At 38.7% G+C, this 17,907-nt stretch overlaps 1 protein-coding gene across 1 annotated transcript in view; it reads right to left on the minus strand.

Moving 5' to 3' along the window:
* Nucleotides 1-5,645: 5,645 nt before the first annotated feature.
* Nucleotides 5,646-17,907, minus strand: part of LOC126091971 (XK-related protein 7-like) — an 85,300-nt gene continuing 73,038 nt past the window's right edge. The window contains exon 6 of the mRNA XM_049907323.1: nt 5,646-12,373. Coding sequence (XP_049763280.1) covers nt 12,169-12,373 — 205 coding nt within the window. The 3' untranslated portion in view covers nt 5,646-12,168. The remainder of the gene's footprint in view (nt 12,374-17,907) is intronic.

Below are 17,907 nucleotides of genomic sequence, written 5' to 3' on the forward strand. Positions count from 1 at the left end.
ATTTTTTTCCCAAATTTCCCTGACATATTTGAAATTTCCTGATTTCCAGAACCCGTGGCAACCGTGGTAGTGATACTGCTATGATAACGTTTCTAAGAACAATGCAAGAAGTTATATCAAAAGGAACATTAGCTTTGTATTACTTGGACGAGACCTCAGTACCACACTATAAATTTTATTTAGCAAACAAGAGAGGGACTAGGTGGCTTGCCGGCCGGAGCGGCCGTGCGGTTCTAGGCACTACAGTCTGGAGCCAAGCAACTGCTACGGTCGCAGGTTCGAATCCTGCCTCGGGCATGGATGTGTGTGATGTCCTTAGGTTAGTTAGGTTTAATTAGTTCTAAGTTCTAGGTGACTGATGACCTCAGAATTAAGTCGCATAGTGCTCAGAGCCATTTTTTTGAACTAGGTGGCTTGAAAGTTTCTATAGAAAAAGGGCACATTACAAAAAGTCACACTGACTCTGCTGTTACTGGATTTGTGCCTCAAAGTAAACTTGTATTCTGACGAACTCCAATTACCATTCCAAAATGAATGAAGAAACATTTCTAGAATGGTTTCAGAATCAACTGTTGCTGAATTTGCATCCAGAATCTGTCACTATTATGGCCTAAACAAGCGATCACTGTTACTCTCAAAAGGCCACCCACTAAAACCACAAGGAAAACATATTCTTTCATGGCTGCGAAGTAATATATAAGGCATACTGAGCAAAGCTGTTGCAGCTTGTTAAGATTCCAAAAGGCAGCAGTAAAAAATACAAAATTGATTGCACAGGTCTGCAACATGGTCACATTATAATCCCATAGAAATGACGTGGGCACAGGTGAAGCAATATGTAGCAGACAAAAATACCACATTTGAAGCAGCCAACATTGAAAGGCTGAGCCATGAAGCAACAGACAAAGGTCACTATTGCTGGTTGGGAGGCTTGTGTACATCACACTAACACAAACTGGAAGAAGATGATCACTGATAAGAAGCTGTTAGAGATGAAATAACGGATTCGTTTCTCGTCAATTTGGCATCCCCATCCACACTTCAGTTTAAAAGGCTGTGGCACTGAAACATCTGAATAATAAAGTATGTGAATGGAATTTAAATTTATCTTGTAATTTTCATGGAACATTTATTTTCTTGTCAAGCTGTCTGTGCAGTAGAAAGTAGCTCAGAGCATAATCTGTTGTGTATTGGAAATTGTAGTTTTCCTATCCCACTATTCTGACTACAACATAACATAGTTTAAGAAGCTGTTCATCCTCCTTTGGATATTTTAGACTTGATTCTTTCTTCACTTTATTATAAAGTAAGAGGCAATAGAAGGTGTAATCTTTTCTTTGGGTTGCAATTTATTACAGAATCCATTCTGCAGTGTGAGACCTGATCTCTCTTTTCTAGGTACACTTAATAAATTTATCATGAAACAGTTTTTAGTGCACAATGAACCAGAGTTTAGAGAGATTGGTTAAAACTTCCACTACTAAAGCTGTCCATAATGTAGCTGCTGTCTATAAGCTTTCAGTTGAGTTGATAACACAGCATTCCTGGTGAGCTGCACATCCAGGGGCCATTAATGAAGTCACCAACTATAGTGCCAGAGGTATTGTTCTCTCAGTTGTATAGTATTGTTCAACCACAACGTGTATCTTGAATCTGGAAATGGATTTTGTTTGCAGCATAAGTATCCATACAGACAGTGCAATGATGTTTGGAGCACCACAGATTCTCAACATGGCGACTATTACTGCGGCAAAAGCAGAAAAAGCCTTCTTGTCAGTGGTGTGTGCAACGACAACAATGAAACAGCAGTAACTAACTTACTTACTCCATGGCACTATGGTCCTCTGAGGACCTTGGCCTCCTCAATCACAGACTTCCAGTCATCTCGGTCTTAAGCACACCTGCACCACCTCCTCACTCCCACTGCTCTCAGGGCGGTTTCCACACCTTCCAACCATCTCACACATGGTCGTCCTCTCCTACCACGAGGATGTCCCATCATCAACTTCTTCGGGAGCCTTTCTTCCATCATCTGTTGGACATGTGCTAACCATCTTAGCCTTCCCGTTTGACTGAGGTTACCAAATCAGGTCCGGTGTACAGAGACTTTATTTCTTCATAAGTCGTAATTCTCCATACCTCTCCTTTTACAGTACCAAAAATCTTCCTCAGCACTTTCCTTTCCCAGATATTTAGCTTCTTCAAAGCCTCTGTCAGTACTCATGCCCCACTGCCATACATAAGAACTGGTTTTATCATTGTTTTGTAAAGTGTCAGCTTTTATTTCCTACTTAGGTTCTTACTTATGAGGATGGAGTATAGTGCTCTATACAATCTGTTGGCAGCCTTAATTCGGTTTGCTATATTTGGCTTCACTTTGTTTTCTGATGTTATTACTGAGCCAAGATATATAAAACTGTCTGCTCTTTCGAAGCTGTACCCTTCTAACTGGAGATCATCTATGTTTCTTTTAACGCTCTCAGTTACCATGTACTTAGATTTTGTCTCACTAATTTCTAAACCAAGGTTCTTGGCAGCGGCTTCAAACTCTTTGAAAGCTGATGTAAGCGTCTCCATACTTCTAGTACTTATTACCACATCATCTGCAAAGGCTAAAATTTAAAGTCTATTGTAAATATTGCCTCCTGGGTTTGTGGTTATTTATCTTACTGCATTCTCTAATACCAGCTTGAATAGCACTGGGGATAATGGGTCTCCCTGCCTTAGGTCTTCTTCCATTGGAAACAATCTCAACAGACATCCCTGAACTTTAACCTGGCTTCTGCTGTTTTTCAGGGTCATCTTAGTTAATTTTATTAACTTTCTTACGAAATTTGAATGTCTGCATTGTTTCCCCACAGAGCTGATCTTTTAAATCTGCCACAGCCCTGTTTAAAATCTATAAAGAGATGTTATAATTGTACACTATATTCATAGGTATTCTCCAGCATCATATGTACTGTAAAGATACGGTCAACTGTAGACCTCCCAGGTCTGAAGCCTACCTGGTACTCACCTAGAATCCTTTCTGCTCTTCTACTTACTCTCTTTGTTATAGCAATAGAAAGGATTTTGTAGATAATGCTCAGCAGAGATATTCCTTGGTACTTCTTACACAGCATGCATGATCCTTTCTAATGTATAGGGCAGATGGTTGCTACCGTCCAGTTCTCTTGCATTTTCTGTTTCCCACGCCATTGTAATTATTTTACATATCCTCCTTACTAGTATTTCACCTCCGTGTTTCACCATTTCCACCGTTACGAGGTCGTATCCAGGAGCTTTGTTATTCCTAAGTTGCTTTATAATTTCTCTTAATTCTTCTATCGAGGGTGGTTCTGCATGTACATCATCTCCTCCATCCATATCTTGTTCTTCTTCAGTTACTTCTCTACCCCCTACATTTCCCTCTTCACTTACGACGTGTTTGACAGTCACACTTCAAAATGTTGAGGCCATGTTTCTATTATTTCTCCTTTCCGACTATCAAACTGTCTGTCTCATCTTTCAGCATGTCCACCCTTGGCTGACATCCTCTCTTTGTTTTTCTCACACCATAAAAGAATTTCCCCCCTTGCTTATTTTCAAAGTCTTCTGTATTTCATCCATCATTCCCCCTTCCTCTACTCTCTTTTTATTCTGCACTAAATTCTTAGCTATCCTGCTCTTCTCGTCAAACATAGCCAAATTATTTCGAGTGAGTTTCTGTAACATTCTTTGTCGAACTTCATTTCTATCATCCAGCGCCTTTGACATCTCTTCATCAAACCATCCGTTTCTTTTCTGTTTTCCTCTTTCTCCGAGTACCTCTTGAGCTGTTGTATTTAAGGCTAAGTTAGTTTCGTCCCACAGTACATCGATTCCTTTCCCTCCATCACGCTGATCTTTTGCAAATTCTCTTGCGCTTTGTTCCTAATACTACTACTCTTTCTTCTGATCTTTAAGCATCTCCTCGTTGTAGACCTTATTTTCTCCAACCCAGCCCTTCTGGCCTTCACTGCAGTCCTTTCTAAGGTTTTGATTCTTACCAAAACTAGGTTTGAGTCAATATCCGCTCCTCAGCATCAGAGCACATCCAAAATATCTGAAGCATGTTGTCCATCTATCAGTACATAATCTATTTGATTTCTCATCAGCCAATCTGGTGATATCCAAGTCTTTGTGTGGTAAGCACATACTTTTAATCACCAGTCCTTTGCTGAAAGCAAATTCAATCAATTTCCAGTTGTTATTTGATTCCAGATGTTGACTGTGAATTCCTGCTACTGGTTGAGTCTCTTTCTCTTTGCCTACTTTAGCATTACGATTCCCAGCACAATTCTGACACTGAACTTTGGTAGCTTATCATATACTTACTCCAATTTCTCATAAAATTCTTTTTTTTCCTTTTTCAGCTGCACCTCTGTTGGTGCATGCACACTAATTAGCGTCAAGTTGGAAAAATTTCCCTTCACGCTCATTCGGCATAATCTGGAGTTTATTGTTTCATATTCTTTACCATAAAACCTGTTCCTAATCTAGTTTCTTCTTCCCTGCTATTGATCAAGATATAATGCTGAAAATCTACCACCTCTGTTTGTTTCCATCTTCATCTCTAGCACCAAGTCTGTTTTTCATATGAGTACCAGTTCACTGTACAGCATCCTCATGGCACTATCAATGTGTGAAGGCTCAGAAGAAACAAAGTTTCCACACAACATTTGTCAGTGTCAAACAGGCACAGCATCTGCCATGAAAGTATATTTTGGAAGTGTTAAGACCTGTGGCTGTACCCCATCAAGATTTCCATCACATTATCCCTCAACAAGATAATGTAAGACTGCCCGTTGCCCATACTGTCCTAACCTACCTCAATACAACAGGCGTCTGGCTTTTGCCCTGGCTGGAACGTTTTCCACATCTCTCCCTGACTGACCACATCTGAGCGTGGGTTTCCAAGACACTAGTGACCTCCATTACGACTAGTGAATGCTGGCATAGAGTTGAAGCTGCCTCGAACAACACACAAATTCTATCATCCGAGCTCTTTTTGACTCTATGCCTAGCCACATTAGAGCCACTTTTGGTGACAGAAGTGGTAGGTCTGTAATTTCGCCCCCTATATATCCCCACATCACCTACCTATTATTCATGCAGTCTTATTGCACTGTACTCACACAATGAACAAAATTTCGTTCCTCTCTTTCTGGTGTTGCAATTTCAATGACTAACTGCAGTGTACATCCCATTTTCATTCTGATCAAATTATTTTCTTTTTTTTAATAGAAATAGTGGGTGACCAACTGGGCAAGACTGTTCAACCAAACTTACGTGCGACTGACTGCCAATGCCAATGTTTAGCCAAACTATTCTAGGGTCCCCCATGCCCATGTGTGATGGCTAGCAGTATTCCTAAATAGGCCTGCCCACCCAAAACAAAACTGTTCACTCTACTTCTCCAAATAGTTACAGGGTAATAGTGGGTTGGACTAGTGACTCAATTTTTCACCCAAAACCAGTCTCAACCACCCTTCTCTCATCACTGTTTGGCTCTGAAAAGTAAGAATAAATAAAGGGTGAGAGAGGAGGGGGGAGGGGGAGGGAATAACATTCAGATTTCTAAAGGCATTGATTATTATATGAAAAATGAAAATACTTTACAATAATTAATAAAAGATAAACTTTATTTCAAATTTGTCAACATTCCATGAGCAGGAAGCCTTGTTTTACTGCTTCCAGTAATACTAGAGTATCAATTATTAATACAGTATTAAAAAAGATATTTCTGTTATTGAAATGCAGATTGATAATTGTAAATGTTTCAACAAAGTGTCTGAAATGGATTTACAATTTAATACACCTTTCTGTATAAAATATTGTATGAGTAAGAGATTCACAATGCCTCAAATTAGCAAAATTCGTCTACAAACTATTTAACTCACAGAAATAGGCCAAACAAACAATACGACAGACATACAGCACAAGCAGCATTATCAATCTAGTAACATATACAGTCACCACATGAGAAACTCTCTCTCAGAACTGTTCCCAACATATTACTTTACCTTCACAATTGTAAACAAATGAGAATTATAAAAAATGATGCAACGAGAATTATAAGTATAGGCACTTAAAATCCCAACTGACAGTGCATCTCTTTGTTGCCCATCTCATTGTGTGCCACTTTACAATATAATTCACTGTGACCAATGGAGAACTACAACAGGCATATACAAATAAAAAAGTGTGCCTGCTTATAAAAAGTTTCTGTCTCTAATTCAATAGGGCAGGACTAGCAGAAAAGGACTATTTAATGTCCTGATTATCACATTAATCACAGTTTTTTACCAGCTATTTTCTCCTTGGTTTTTATAAACACTCATTCACCATTGGAATGGAAACAATGCATTACTCTCTAGAGTAAAGAACTGGGAAAAATTAGAGCAGCACAAAGGGCAATATCTTGTTAAGATAGTTATGGTTTGCTCCCACAAAAGGCAGGAAATTTATGAACATTTCATACTAAGATAAATAAAAAGAATTTAGGGATGGGACATTATGAGAATGATTTGGAGAAACTACCACAAAACAGAATCCATGATGTTCTATAAGTGCCAATAACAAGTCTTACAACAGAGAGGGGGCATAGCACTGGCACAAAGAATTTAAGTCTGTTAGACAGTATCAGAATCATATCATCTTCCTTCTCTATCTTAAAAATTTTTAAAGGCCCTTCCATAAAAAATATGAAAGGTACACATTTACAGGCTACACAGAGTCTTGAAATTTTAATTTTTAAGACAGAACTAATACTGTTCATCGTTGTGTGTGTTCAACTGAAAATATACCCATCATAAATGGAAGAGGACTTATTTGATGCCAAAACACACACACACACACACACACACACACACACACACACACACACACTAACTGTTTTGAGTGGAAACCTTGTGCCTCTCATTACATTTGTACTTTTATTTTTATCTTATCTCCTTCAAAAAATCTTTAACTATTCCTCTTACTATTTGCTATATTTCCTGGAAATGCTGTTTAGGTCAAATAGCATACTTACATGGTGTGTCTGAAAAGTAATGTGTCACTTTTTTTCGTGATGCGACTGTCACAGAGTGGCTGAACCTTTTGGGGAGAGTGAGGATGACCCTTTGCTTTCCAGCAGTAGTTCACTCAATCACCTTCATGCTCTTGGATAGGTAGGACAGCTTCTTCCATGAACCTCATGTAGTAGTTGCATCAAACTTACAATGGAGAAAATCTAGAGAAATATTACGCACTTGAGTTTCACATGAGGCTCAACAAGATGTCACTGGAAGCTTTTGGAATGCTTAAGGAAGCTATAGGGGAAGATTGCCTTTCCACATCGAAGTCTAACAGGTAGCACAAGAGGGTTGCCAACAAGGCCTGAAAGTATGCCCGTCCACATCGCGAACTGATAATTATGTGACTTGAGTGCACCAGTAAATGAATTCAGACTGATGAATAAGTGATTGCTTGATGTCGGAATTACTGGAGTCGCAGAAAACAGTCATGATCAGATTGTATTGAACGACTTGGCTATGTGGAAGATTTGAGCAAAACTTGTGAGAGTTTTGACCGATGTGCAAAAGCAACACTAAGTGGAAGTGTGTGAAGAACTCTAGCAACTCTGTGAAGATGATCCCAACTTCTTGGGCAATGTGATAATGGGGATGAGCCATGGGTCTTTTAGTATGTTCTGGAGTCAAAGAGGTCGTGTGCAGAATGGCACATGGCATCGTTGCAACACCAAAAGAAGGCTCACATGAGTAAGTCCCGGATGAAGTTCATGCTTTTTTACTGTCAGCACTCAATTTCACAAGGGAGGTTCCAGAGACTGAATCAGAGGGTCACCTGCAGCTGAAAGAAGTTGTGCACTTCGTGTGGAAACTGCCACACAGCAATACTCTCACTCACACCGCCTTTTGTTGTCAGGCCTACCTGACCTAGATTGGTGTGAAAATGATGCTGCAGTCACCCTGCAGTCCAGACCTGACCTCAGTGGACTTTCTTTTGTTTCCTCAGCTGAAATGGGACACATAACTGCAGTGTGATCATTAGAAAGGTTACACAAATCCTGAGCAACAAATACACAACAATGTATTGATGCTGAAGGGTCACACTTCAAAGAATTTCAAGTTGTTGAACCTATCTGATCAATAAATAATAAAACAAAGAAAAGAACAGCATTACTTTCCAGACAAACACTGTAAACATGTTTTCTTTGATTAAAGCCTAATTTTAGAATAGTAGAACCATACAAATTTTAGCAGTTAATGGCAAATTTACAATATAATGTCATATCTTCCAATCAGGTACACATAATCTATATGATTACAATATTTACATGCAAATTTCTTACAATCAGTAAAATGTGTTATCACTTCTTAAAAGTTCCACAATGCTGCTTGCATCACAAAGTTCTCCATCAGTTTTATCTGAATCTAAATGCTACAGCACCTGAGAGAAGTGCAAGACCAAATGCTCTGAGATTCAATAAGGAACAGACATTTTTTCCTAGCTTTCACACACTTTCAACCTAGCGTCACAGGACATACAAAACATTTTTTCCTAGCTTTCACACACTTTCAACCTAGCGTCAGAGGACATACAAAAATTTTCTGCGTATTTTTGCTCTAGATTTAAATTAGACGTGGACAGGATGATTACAAAAAAGCACTTCAGGTTCAGAAAGATTACCACTGCATCTATATCCTATAATTTTATAAACAACTTACCAAAAAATACTTTGTACTTCTAAGTTGCACATTTATAAACTTACATGTATATAATATGTATAATTACTAAGATCTTTTATCCCAAATGTGGCCTCTTAAACTTTTATATGGATCACATCAAACATCACATTTGAGTTTTCTGGGGCTTCAAATCACATAAATTTCTCTATACCAAAAACACACAACTGCAGTGTGATTATTAGAATAGATTCACAAATCCTGAGCAACAAATACACAACAATTCAATAATTAGAGTCACACAATGAATATTCATTAAGCATACAAATGTTTTACAGTGGTAACTATGTGCCAGGAGCAGACACAGACCATTTATTCGACTTTCCTGTTATTAGTTGTTAAACATAATACCCAGAAGTGTGTCAAACTGCCATAAAAGTGATAGCACTTTATGAGTATATATAGCACTGGGTGAGAAATTCGGTAGGATGGGATCATCTATTGATACATTAGCATGTACATGACAGAACCTGATGAAACTATCTGCAACTTAAACGAAAAAAAAATTCCATGTTACACATGGTGTGAGATTATTAGTTACTGCATCAGATCATACACCCAACAACTGCCACTGAATAGATGTACATCACCTTCTGCAAACATTTCTAAAAGATATATCCATTGGCACATTTCATGTTCCAATGAAGAGTGGTAGAATGTATAGTTTGCAACTGAAATTTGGTCACTGATTGTACAGTAAAAGATGCATTGACTAGGAATATTGCGTACTGCACAGCAAAGCAAGTTTCCCAGTTTCAATCTGTTTAACTTTGTGTACAGATGGATTAGTATGAATTATTACAGTGCCCATTTAGATCCCCACAAGAAATCACTTACAAAAACAACAAACTATCTTGTGGATACAGAGTAACTAGGTATCCAACTACTTCTTGTAACATTAGGTTGTTTGTATTTGTACTGGCTACTTAAATTAGTGTAACTCTACAACTTCACCATGTGTCTCATACTGTAGGTTTCATCCACTGCAAATTTACTAATGTTCATCAACCTCTATCTCATAAAACACACATTTTTTATTGTCATAAGATGGCATTTGCTTTGTCTTCTCAGTAGAATAGAATACCAGTTTGTTTACAAGATACCTTACACATATTTTAGGAGAAACGGGGCCTGTGCTCAGTTGTTTCAGACTCTGTCAAGGTTAAATGTTTAAGACAAAATCTTCCATTACATTGGTCAATGTGTACTATTCACCTTATTTTACTTTTGTATGTAAATACTGTTTGTAGTCCCTCACCCCCACCCAGAATCATAGCTCCAGACTAATCACATAACTGTGCTAATATTATCAAGTATAGCAAATTTGACATTGGTGGAAAAACCTCTTTTTTTTATTAATTTTTCAATGCAGCTGATTCTTCTCACATAAGCACACATTATTTGTTAAACGCAAACTTTTTAAACCAACCAGGTATTACAATCCACGTTGCTTTGCCATCTTACAACCAAACCGTAGGAAAATTTGTAGTTAACATATTCCTTATCACAACAACAGGTCAGTGAATGCACATGTGATTCAGACTATTTGTAATGTAATGGTTATAAATGGGGAGAAAGAAAATATTACGCAACCAACATGTTAATTGGGTTACGAAATGAACAACGCACATTGATTAGGAGCTAATGAAGTGATACGACAAGTCACTGGTCAAAGTAAAGTGAATAGGTGAACCGTAATTTAGTAGCTTTAAGTCACAGTCACTATCTTAAAATTACAGCAATACCATCTTTACAGTGGCATACAGCTATATTGATTTTTCTGAAGTATATCTGCAAAGAGAAGAAAAAGAGACAAATTATGGCATTGTGTATCTTCTGCCACATTCTGTGTAATGAAATTTGTTAAATTCATGAAGATAGATGGGCTGGCCACTACTGGCCTTCAAGAAGCATAACTTCCACTAACTCTCACAAAAATATCTACAAATACACACAGCACTCCTAGCTTACAGGACTACAGGATCCTTCAGCACAGAAAAGAAGTAAGTTAAAGGAGGTTGGACCTCCAATGGCTAAGTAGGTAGGGGGCTACCAGTACACAAAAGGATGACATAATTTTAGAAGACTTGAAGCCCAAGAAAAATTAACATGTCAGCACACTACAAATACCCCACCTTAATCCTTTCTTTTTCTACATTCACTTATAGTGGATAAAATTGATTCAGATGAACCTGAGCTATGACATTAGTACACTGTGCACTCTTTCAAGACAACTCATGCCATTAAAAAATATATTGTTTCTGTTCCATATAATGCTTTGGTTGAGAATCATTCAAAAGCAATTCTAGACACAAGTGCATATAAAAACCAATTTTTAAGAAATCTTATCACAATTTTAGATACAAAGAGCTGCAGAGGTCTGCATTCAAAAAGACTGTACATCCATATACACCAAATATTATCAAAAGACAGCACAAAACACTTGTTACAAACACCTACAGTAAAGCAATATAAATGCAAGTAACATGCCACAAAATATATGGAGACGACCTGTACAGCACAAGATATTTCTTACACACAAACATGTGGGTCAGAAAAATAACAGATCTACGGCTTATGTAACACAGTTACATACAAATTTGAAGTAATACTGATGTTCACCTGATAACCACTATACAGTATCAAGTTCAGGCACGGAAACCATAGTGTTAATGTAAGATTATACAGAACAACAATCTCATTTCCTAATGTAGCTGGCAAGTTGAAGAGCGGTACTTTAACGAGGTAACCAGAAAAATGTTGTTCTTTAACCACAGTATACCTGCATGACATGGCAGGCTCTACAGTATGGAAGTTTTCTTTACCACATGTTTGGTGTCTGAGATACGAAACCCCTACACAGAGCATTTTCAAAGACAGTTTATACAAATTTAATTTTAGAAATACCCATGATTTAGTCTTGTAATCTTTCCAAGGAGCAGAAGTTAATATAAAATTTTAACTGTATCCTCACCTATAAAAAAAAGCTTACAAAAATAAAGAAAAAGATCCTCTAAAAATAAGTATTGAAAAGCTGAGAAAAAGATTACATTTCAGTTAGAAAAATGAAAGTATATAACACTGTTTCATTTCTTCAAAGAACTGCAGAACATAAAAGGCAATACTTTGTATTAAAAAATGAATGCTTCCATGTGGTTATGCAAAAGCAATTATCTTCATAATTTACAAGGAACTGTAAACCTTAATTTTGTTGCAGTCAGACATGAATTGTGCTTCAACTCACCATATCAAAATTATCAATCCGCTTTGAGAATTCAAATATTTAAAATATACATATATGTATACATATATCTCTGTTAATCTTATATACATAAATACTGTATTTTCGTGACATAGTTTCAGATCACATAACAAGTAAACACCAACTGTTAACTTTTTATTGGTTCGTAGTCCGACGTTTCAGCTCTGTTCCCGGATCCGTAATAGCAATGCTTTTGCTGAGCCTGATAGTAGTTCCACTTGGATGGAAGTGTCGATAATACGTAAGCATAAAAAAAATGGCAAGAAGAAATGCTGTTGTCTGGACAACAACGGCTCCGTAGTACAGGATAGGATTTTGTGCGGAGTTGCTTGAAACACACCTGTAAATTAGAATAAATAATTATTTTTGCATGCAACTACTAGACTTCTTCAAAATTTTAAGCTCTCATTACATACAAACAACTAATACTGAGTGATTCTGCACAATTGGGACAAACTGCAGGAGAATGTCCCTTAGAGAATAAGGAACAAAACATGGTCATATGGACATATGACTGAAAATGTATGGTGTCTATGGTACAGGCTAATTATTTATTTATTTGTCACACCTATACAGTACAATGCATTGAACAACATGCTGTGATGAGACCACCGTTAAGCAAGAATTCAAAGTGGTTCCACAGGCCTCTTAACATCTACGAACATGACACAGCAGCAATTGGTGCACACATTCAAATGTGCCATCCAGCAACCAAATGGCGTCACAGACAGCACAAATGTGTTGTTGTTGTGTTTGCATGTCCAGCATGGGCTCTGCATACAGCCTTTCAGGTGCCATCACCGGTCGAAATCTCAAGGGCTGAAGTCCAGCAACTGCACGGGCCATTGGACTGGACCACCGCATGTGAGCCATTGGCTGGGTTACAAATTTTGAGATGCCTCCATATGGAAATGCAGAAGTGAAAACTGGAGCACCAATGTGTAGTAAGCACATTACCCTTTGTTCCGGGAGGGGAGGGGGGGACACACACCTCTTCCTGTGTCTGCTTCGGTAATTGCACATTCAGTGATTCAGTGCATCGGACTGCTAACCGAAGGGGCCCAAGTTTCCATTCCCAGCCAGGTCAATATTTTCTCTGATTGGAGACTGGGTTCTGTACTGTTCTCACATTCGAATCATCACAACTGACATTCTGGGCTTTGTACTAACCTCACGTTCATATCATAATAACTGACATTCTACTACTCAGAGGGCTGTATCAGCACGTCTAGAAGGCAAAAAGGGGCATATCTTCCAGCATAGGTGGCAGGATCACCCACAAGAAGTGCAGATATGCCTCACCTGTGAGGCATTGTGAAAGGATGACTGGTGCCACGAGGTGGTTGTCGATAATCCCTGCCCATATACCAAAGCTGAACCACTGCTAATGGTTTGCTGGGTGCGGGTTGTGCACATTGACCCCCCGCCATAAAGGCAGCCTCATCTCTGAATAGGATGAAAGACAGAAATCCCAGCATTACTGTGCCCTGTGCAACAAACCAGCAACAAAACAGGCGGCATGGAGTTAAGTCTGAAGGCAATATGGCCTGCATATGTTTCACATGATATGGATAGTGGCAGTTGTCATGGAGAATGTTCCATATGGCTGTCTGGATTAGCTCTGGTGCTTATAAAGGGGTCATATTTTAGTGTGTTCAAGACCTGTTTCTCCAAGGCTGTGTACAAACAGGACACACCTACCTCTTGTGTTTTCCCATCCCTGCAAAAGAGCCTCTCACACACAATTGGCAAAACAGTGCTGCAAACATTTTTTGGTGATTGTAGGGATAGTTTTCCTGGTGCAGTAGTGCTGCCGGCTTCCCACTGCCATTTATCTGCCATTATGCACAGACCATGTCTGTTTGTTAACAGTTTATATAATGCTCCACTGTCGCTCAGTGTTGCTCTTCAGGACACACATCCACACCAGCGTGAATCAGCAATGGTAGTGAAATGAATGGTTCCTGGTACTGATGTGTGAATGAGCCTCTGTGAAAACACTAGTCCAAACAGAACATTCCTACTTGTTTGGTGTGTTCTCATATGGGCTTTCAATCACTGAAATGTACACTGTCAAAGATCTTTTAGCTGTACCTTTACATTTCTGCACTTATTTCCATGAGATCTTTTTTGCTTCTTATCCTCTTAGGGGTCATTTCCTGCAGCTTGTCCTTATTTAGCAAAATAACCCTGTAAAGTAGATTCTCTACACGATAATCTGCCACTTTAGCTGTCATTGGTCAGTTAAAATATAATTTTATTCTGCATACACCATACTGTGCAGTATAGCCATTTTCAAGTGGTTGTCTGAAATACATACCACATGAAATTTAGTTAAAACACAAAACACAGGGTGTCAGTAAATTCCCTTTACATATTTTAAGGACATGTTCCATACATCAAAATAAGAAAAAAAAAAGACAGTAAACACAGGTTCTAAAATGCGTCTTGGCTACTGTGAAACACTCATCTCTAGTGAACAAGTGCTCATACCTTTTTAGGTATACATTTTAGAGCCCATGTTTACAGGATTTTATTTTTTGTTTTGCTATAAACTACCTGCTCCTAAAATATGGAAACTGAAGAACTTGAAGTAGAAGATGAACAAGTGCTGATAGCTCTTAAGGTAGGCATTCTAGAGCCTATGTTTACAACAAATTTTTTTCTTGTTTTGGTGTAAGTAATATGTGCTCAAAGCCTGTAAAGAGAATTTAGTTACAACCTGTATACAACAACTTGGTTGTTTACTCAAAAAAGAGAGAGGACTTACATAGCAGAAATCATTACATGCACATACTTGGGTCATAGTTGAAATGTTCAATGGTTAAAGCAACAGAAAAAATGCAGAGGATTGATCTAGATGCATTCACACTCAGATGAACCAACCAGATATCTTTGAGAACAAATGAACAGAATGTGTGACTCATTGGTTTTATTCCACACTGCACTGTTATTTATCAAATATCAAAAAGTGATAATGTTACTGTAGCAAGTATGTGTAATACTACTCATTACTACAGGTACACTAAAAAAGTAACAAACTTTAGGAAAAAAGATTTTTTTCAATAATAACGTTCAGAATAATAGTTAAAACCTTGTTTTGTGTGTTGACTTATTTCTTTCCATAATCATAATAATTCTACAAATTCATTGACTTGTGACATAGCAATTGTTTTCAGTAATATGAACTATCAATACCAACGAGATAAAAGTTAAATAATACTTCTTTGTTTATACATTGTGTAAAGTTTATCTGCATTTGTATGTGTTATTGTTTTTCATGTGATCTCATGTGAATTATTGTGTTTTGCCGATGGATTTGGCATGCTATGAATTGTCTGCCATTGCATTATTAACTACAAACATATCATGAGTCGTTCAGTTTGTTTAGGAGAAGGTTTTAGCAGTGGTAATCTGTTTGATTTGGGCTAATGGGTAATCATTAATGTTGTTATAGTTTTTGGGTAATTATTTTCCTGTGTGAATGTAATGTTCAGCCAAATTGAAGAAAATAATGATGGTGGTGGGCACTAAACAGCAAGGTCATCAGCACCCTTGTATTAATGATTTACCAATGAACATTATGAAAATCTGTGGTAAAAGGTCAATAAAACGGAAAACCAAGTTTCATCCCCCCATCCCCACAAGAATCTTAAGGCAACTCCAATAACATGAGCTTCAGAAAACCCCGTAATAAAATGCCAACGAGATACAGCAGAATAACTAGAGAGGGGAAGGGGGGAAAAAACATAGATAAAACACCTCTAAAGATGTGGTTAAAAAAAGGGACAAATAACTGTTGTTGGTTGACTACTTATAAATAATAAGTGACTCTCTTACTCTGTGATACATTAAGTTCTCACCCCCCCCCCCCCCCCCCAACATTTTGAGAAGAATTTTGCTCATTACACAAAATCTTAACACACGAACAACACTTGCTTCATCATCAGTTAGAAAAGAGGGCAGATCCTGTGGGAGACTGGGAGACTAGTTCAACTCCCAGGTCATCATATAAAACACAATAAGTTAAAATATGTTGTATTGACAGCTGTGACCTGCATCTGACATACTGGGGGCTCCTCCCAACATAAGAGGAAAGCATACGTCAGTCAGCAATGTCCCACCCTAAGCCGTGTAAGGGCCACTTCTTCAGACCGTCATGAGTGGAAGGAGGTAAACCATGGTCGCACTGAAGTTTTTATGGAACATAATTTATTATTCCTCATTTCCAGTCACTGAGCCCCCCACCAACTCGTGGCCTTCCGGTGGTCACAAATGAAGTGACAGCCTGCAGGGGGTCTGAACAGTGAGCAGGAGGAGAAAGGGAGGGAGCAAGCCTCCTTGATAGCCACATCAGCGGGTTCATTTCCCTGAATGCCTGGGTGCCCTGGAACCCAGCAGAAAATGATTTTCTTCCCTTGCTTTTGCTAGAGAAGGAGAAGGAGAGCATCCTGTACTTGTTGCACCATCCAATCTGCTGGGCACATCTGTCCTATAGCGAGGAGATAACTGAGAACCTGACCAGGTGAGCAATTTCTTGCCATGACACCCTCTCATCTGCTCCATTGCCCTCAGGATAGCTAACATTTCCATGTAATAAACTGAAAATTGCTCTGAGAGCCCTATCCTGAAGACACTGTCAGGGAAACCAACAAAACAACTGAGAAAATCTCCCTGCTTAGAAACATCCTTGTAGGCATAATAAAACCTGGGTGGCTACGTAAAATCTCATTAAAATTTAATTTTAAAGATATAGTCTGGGGTACAATGCTTCCCATAAGCAGTCAGTTCTAAAAGCAATCTGGGCCTTGGTAGTAGCTATGGGGATGTCCTATCCACCCCTGGCTTTGCCCCTTTATGTCCCCCACCTGTAATAACTCAAGGCTCTCCATCGCACAGATCCCAAATGGCCTTGCTGGTTGTGGGCGATGATCGAACAGTCATTCCAGTAGCGGCTGTACACCGTAACTGGATGTTGGCGATGTAGGAAGTGACAATGCCCTATACGCTTGGCATACCACGAGAAGAAGACACTGAATGGATAGTGGAGGCTCACCAGCCTCCGCACACATGCTAATGACAGGGCTCATGTGATCGGTCCCTGTCGACTGCCTAATACCCTTGGGTCAACTGCGGTGCGAAGGCCTTGCTGACCCATAAATCTGGCATTCGTATTCAAGCCAGGATTGCACAAGGTCTTTAAAGTTGGAGCAGACGTGCCCTGTTGGCTCCCCAAGACCTATGACTGACACATTTAAGGATGTTTAAGGCCTTGAAACATTTCAGTATTGAGTTCTTTAACATGTTAAATTCTCAACAATAAGACCCAGATACTTCACATTTTCCTTAAAAGTGAGATCAGTGTCCCCAGTTTTAAAACAGGTAAATTAAACAGGCAGCAGGAATGGTTAAAATCAACATGAACCATTTCCTCCAAAGAGAATTAAAAACCTGTTGTGGAATTCCATTCCCCACCACCTGATCGTCAGTTGCAATTGCTGAGTAGCCGTTACAAGGCTGGCAGATGCACAGAAGATGGACAAGTCATCCACAAACAAGGAACATCGTACAGGACATCACATTGTGGACCTATTACTGTTTATTGTAATGGCGAAACACTCCCTTGAAGGACACCATTCTCCTGCTTAAAATGGTCAGACAGGACATTCCCAACCTTGTATCTAAAATATCTGTCTGAGAGAAAGGACCGTATGAAGGTTGGCAACTGTCCGTAGAATCCCCACTGATAGAGCTGTGACAAAATATTACGCCTCTATGTAGTATCTTAAGCCTTTTCCAAACAGAAGAACACATTGACAAGGTGTTGCTTAAGAAGGAAAGCTTGTTGAATTGCTGCTTAAAACAGGGTCAGGT

The sequence above is a fragment of the Schistocerca cancellata genome, chromosome 7 (genome assembly GCF_023864275.1).
Source record: "Schistocerca cancellata isolate TAMUIC-IGC-003103 chromosome 7, iqSchCanc2.1, whole genome shotgun sequence".
Taxonomy (NCBI): domain Eukaryota; kingdom Metazoa; phylum Arthropoda; class Insecta; order Orthoptera; family Acrididae; genus Schistocerca; species Schistocerca cancellata.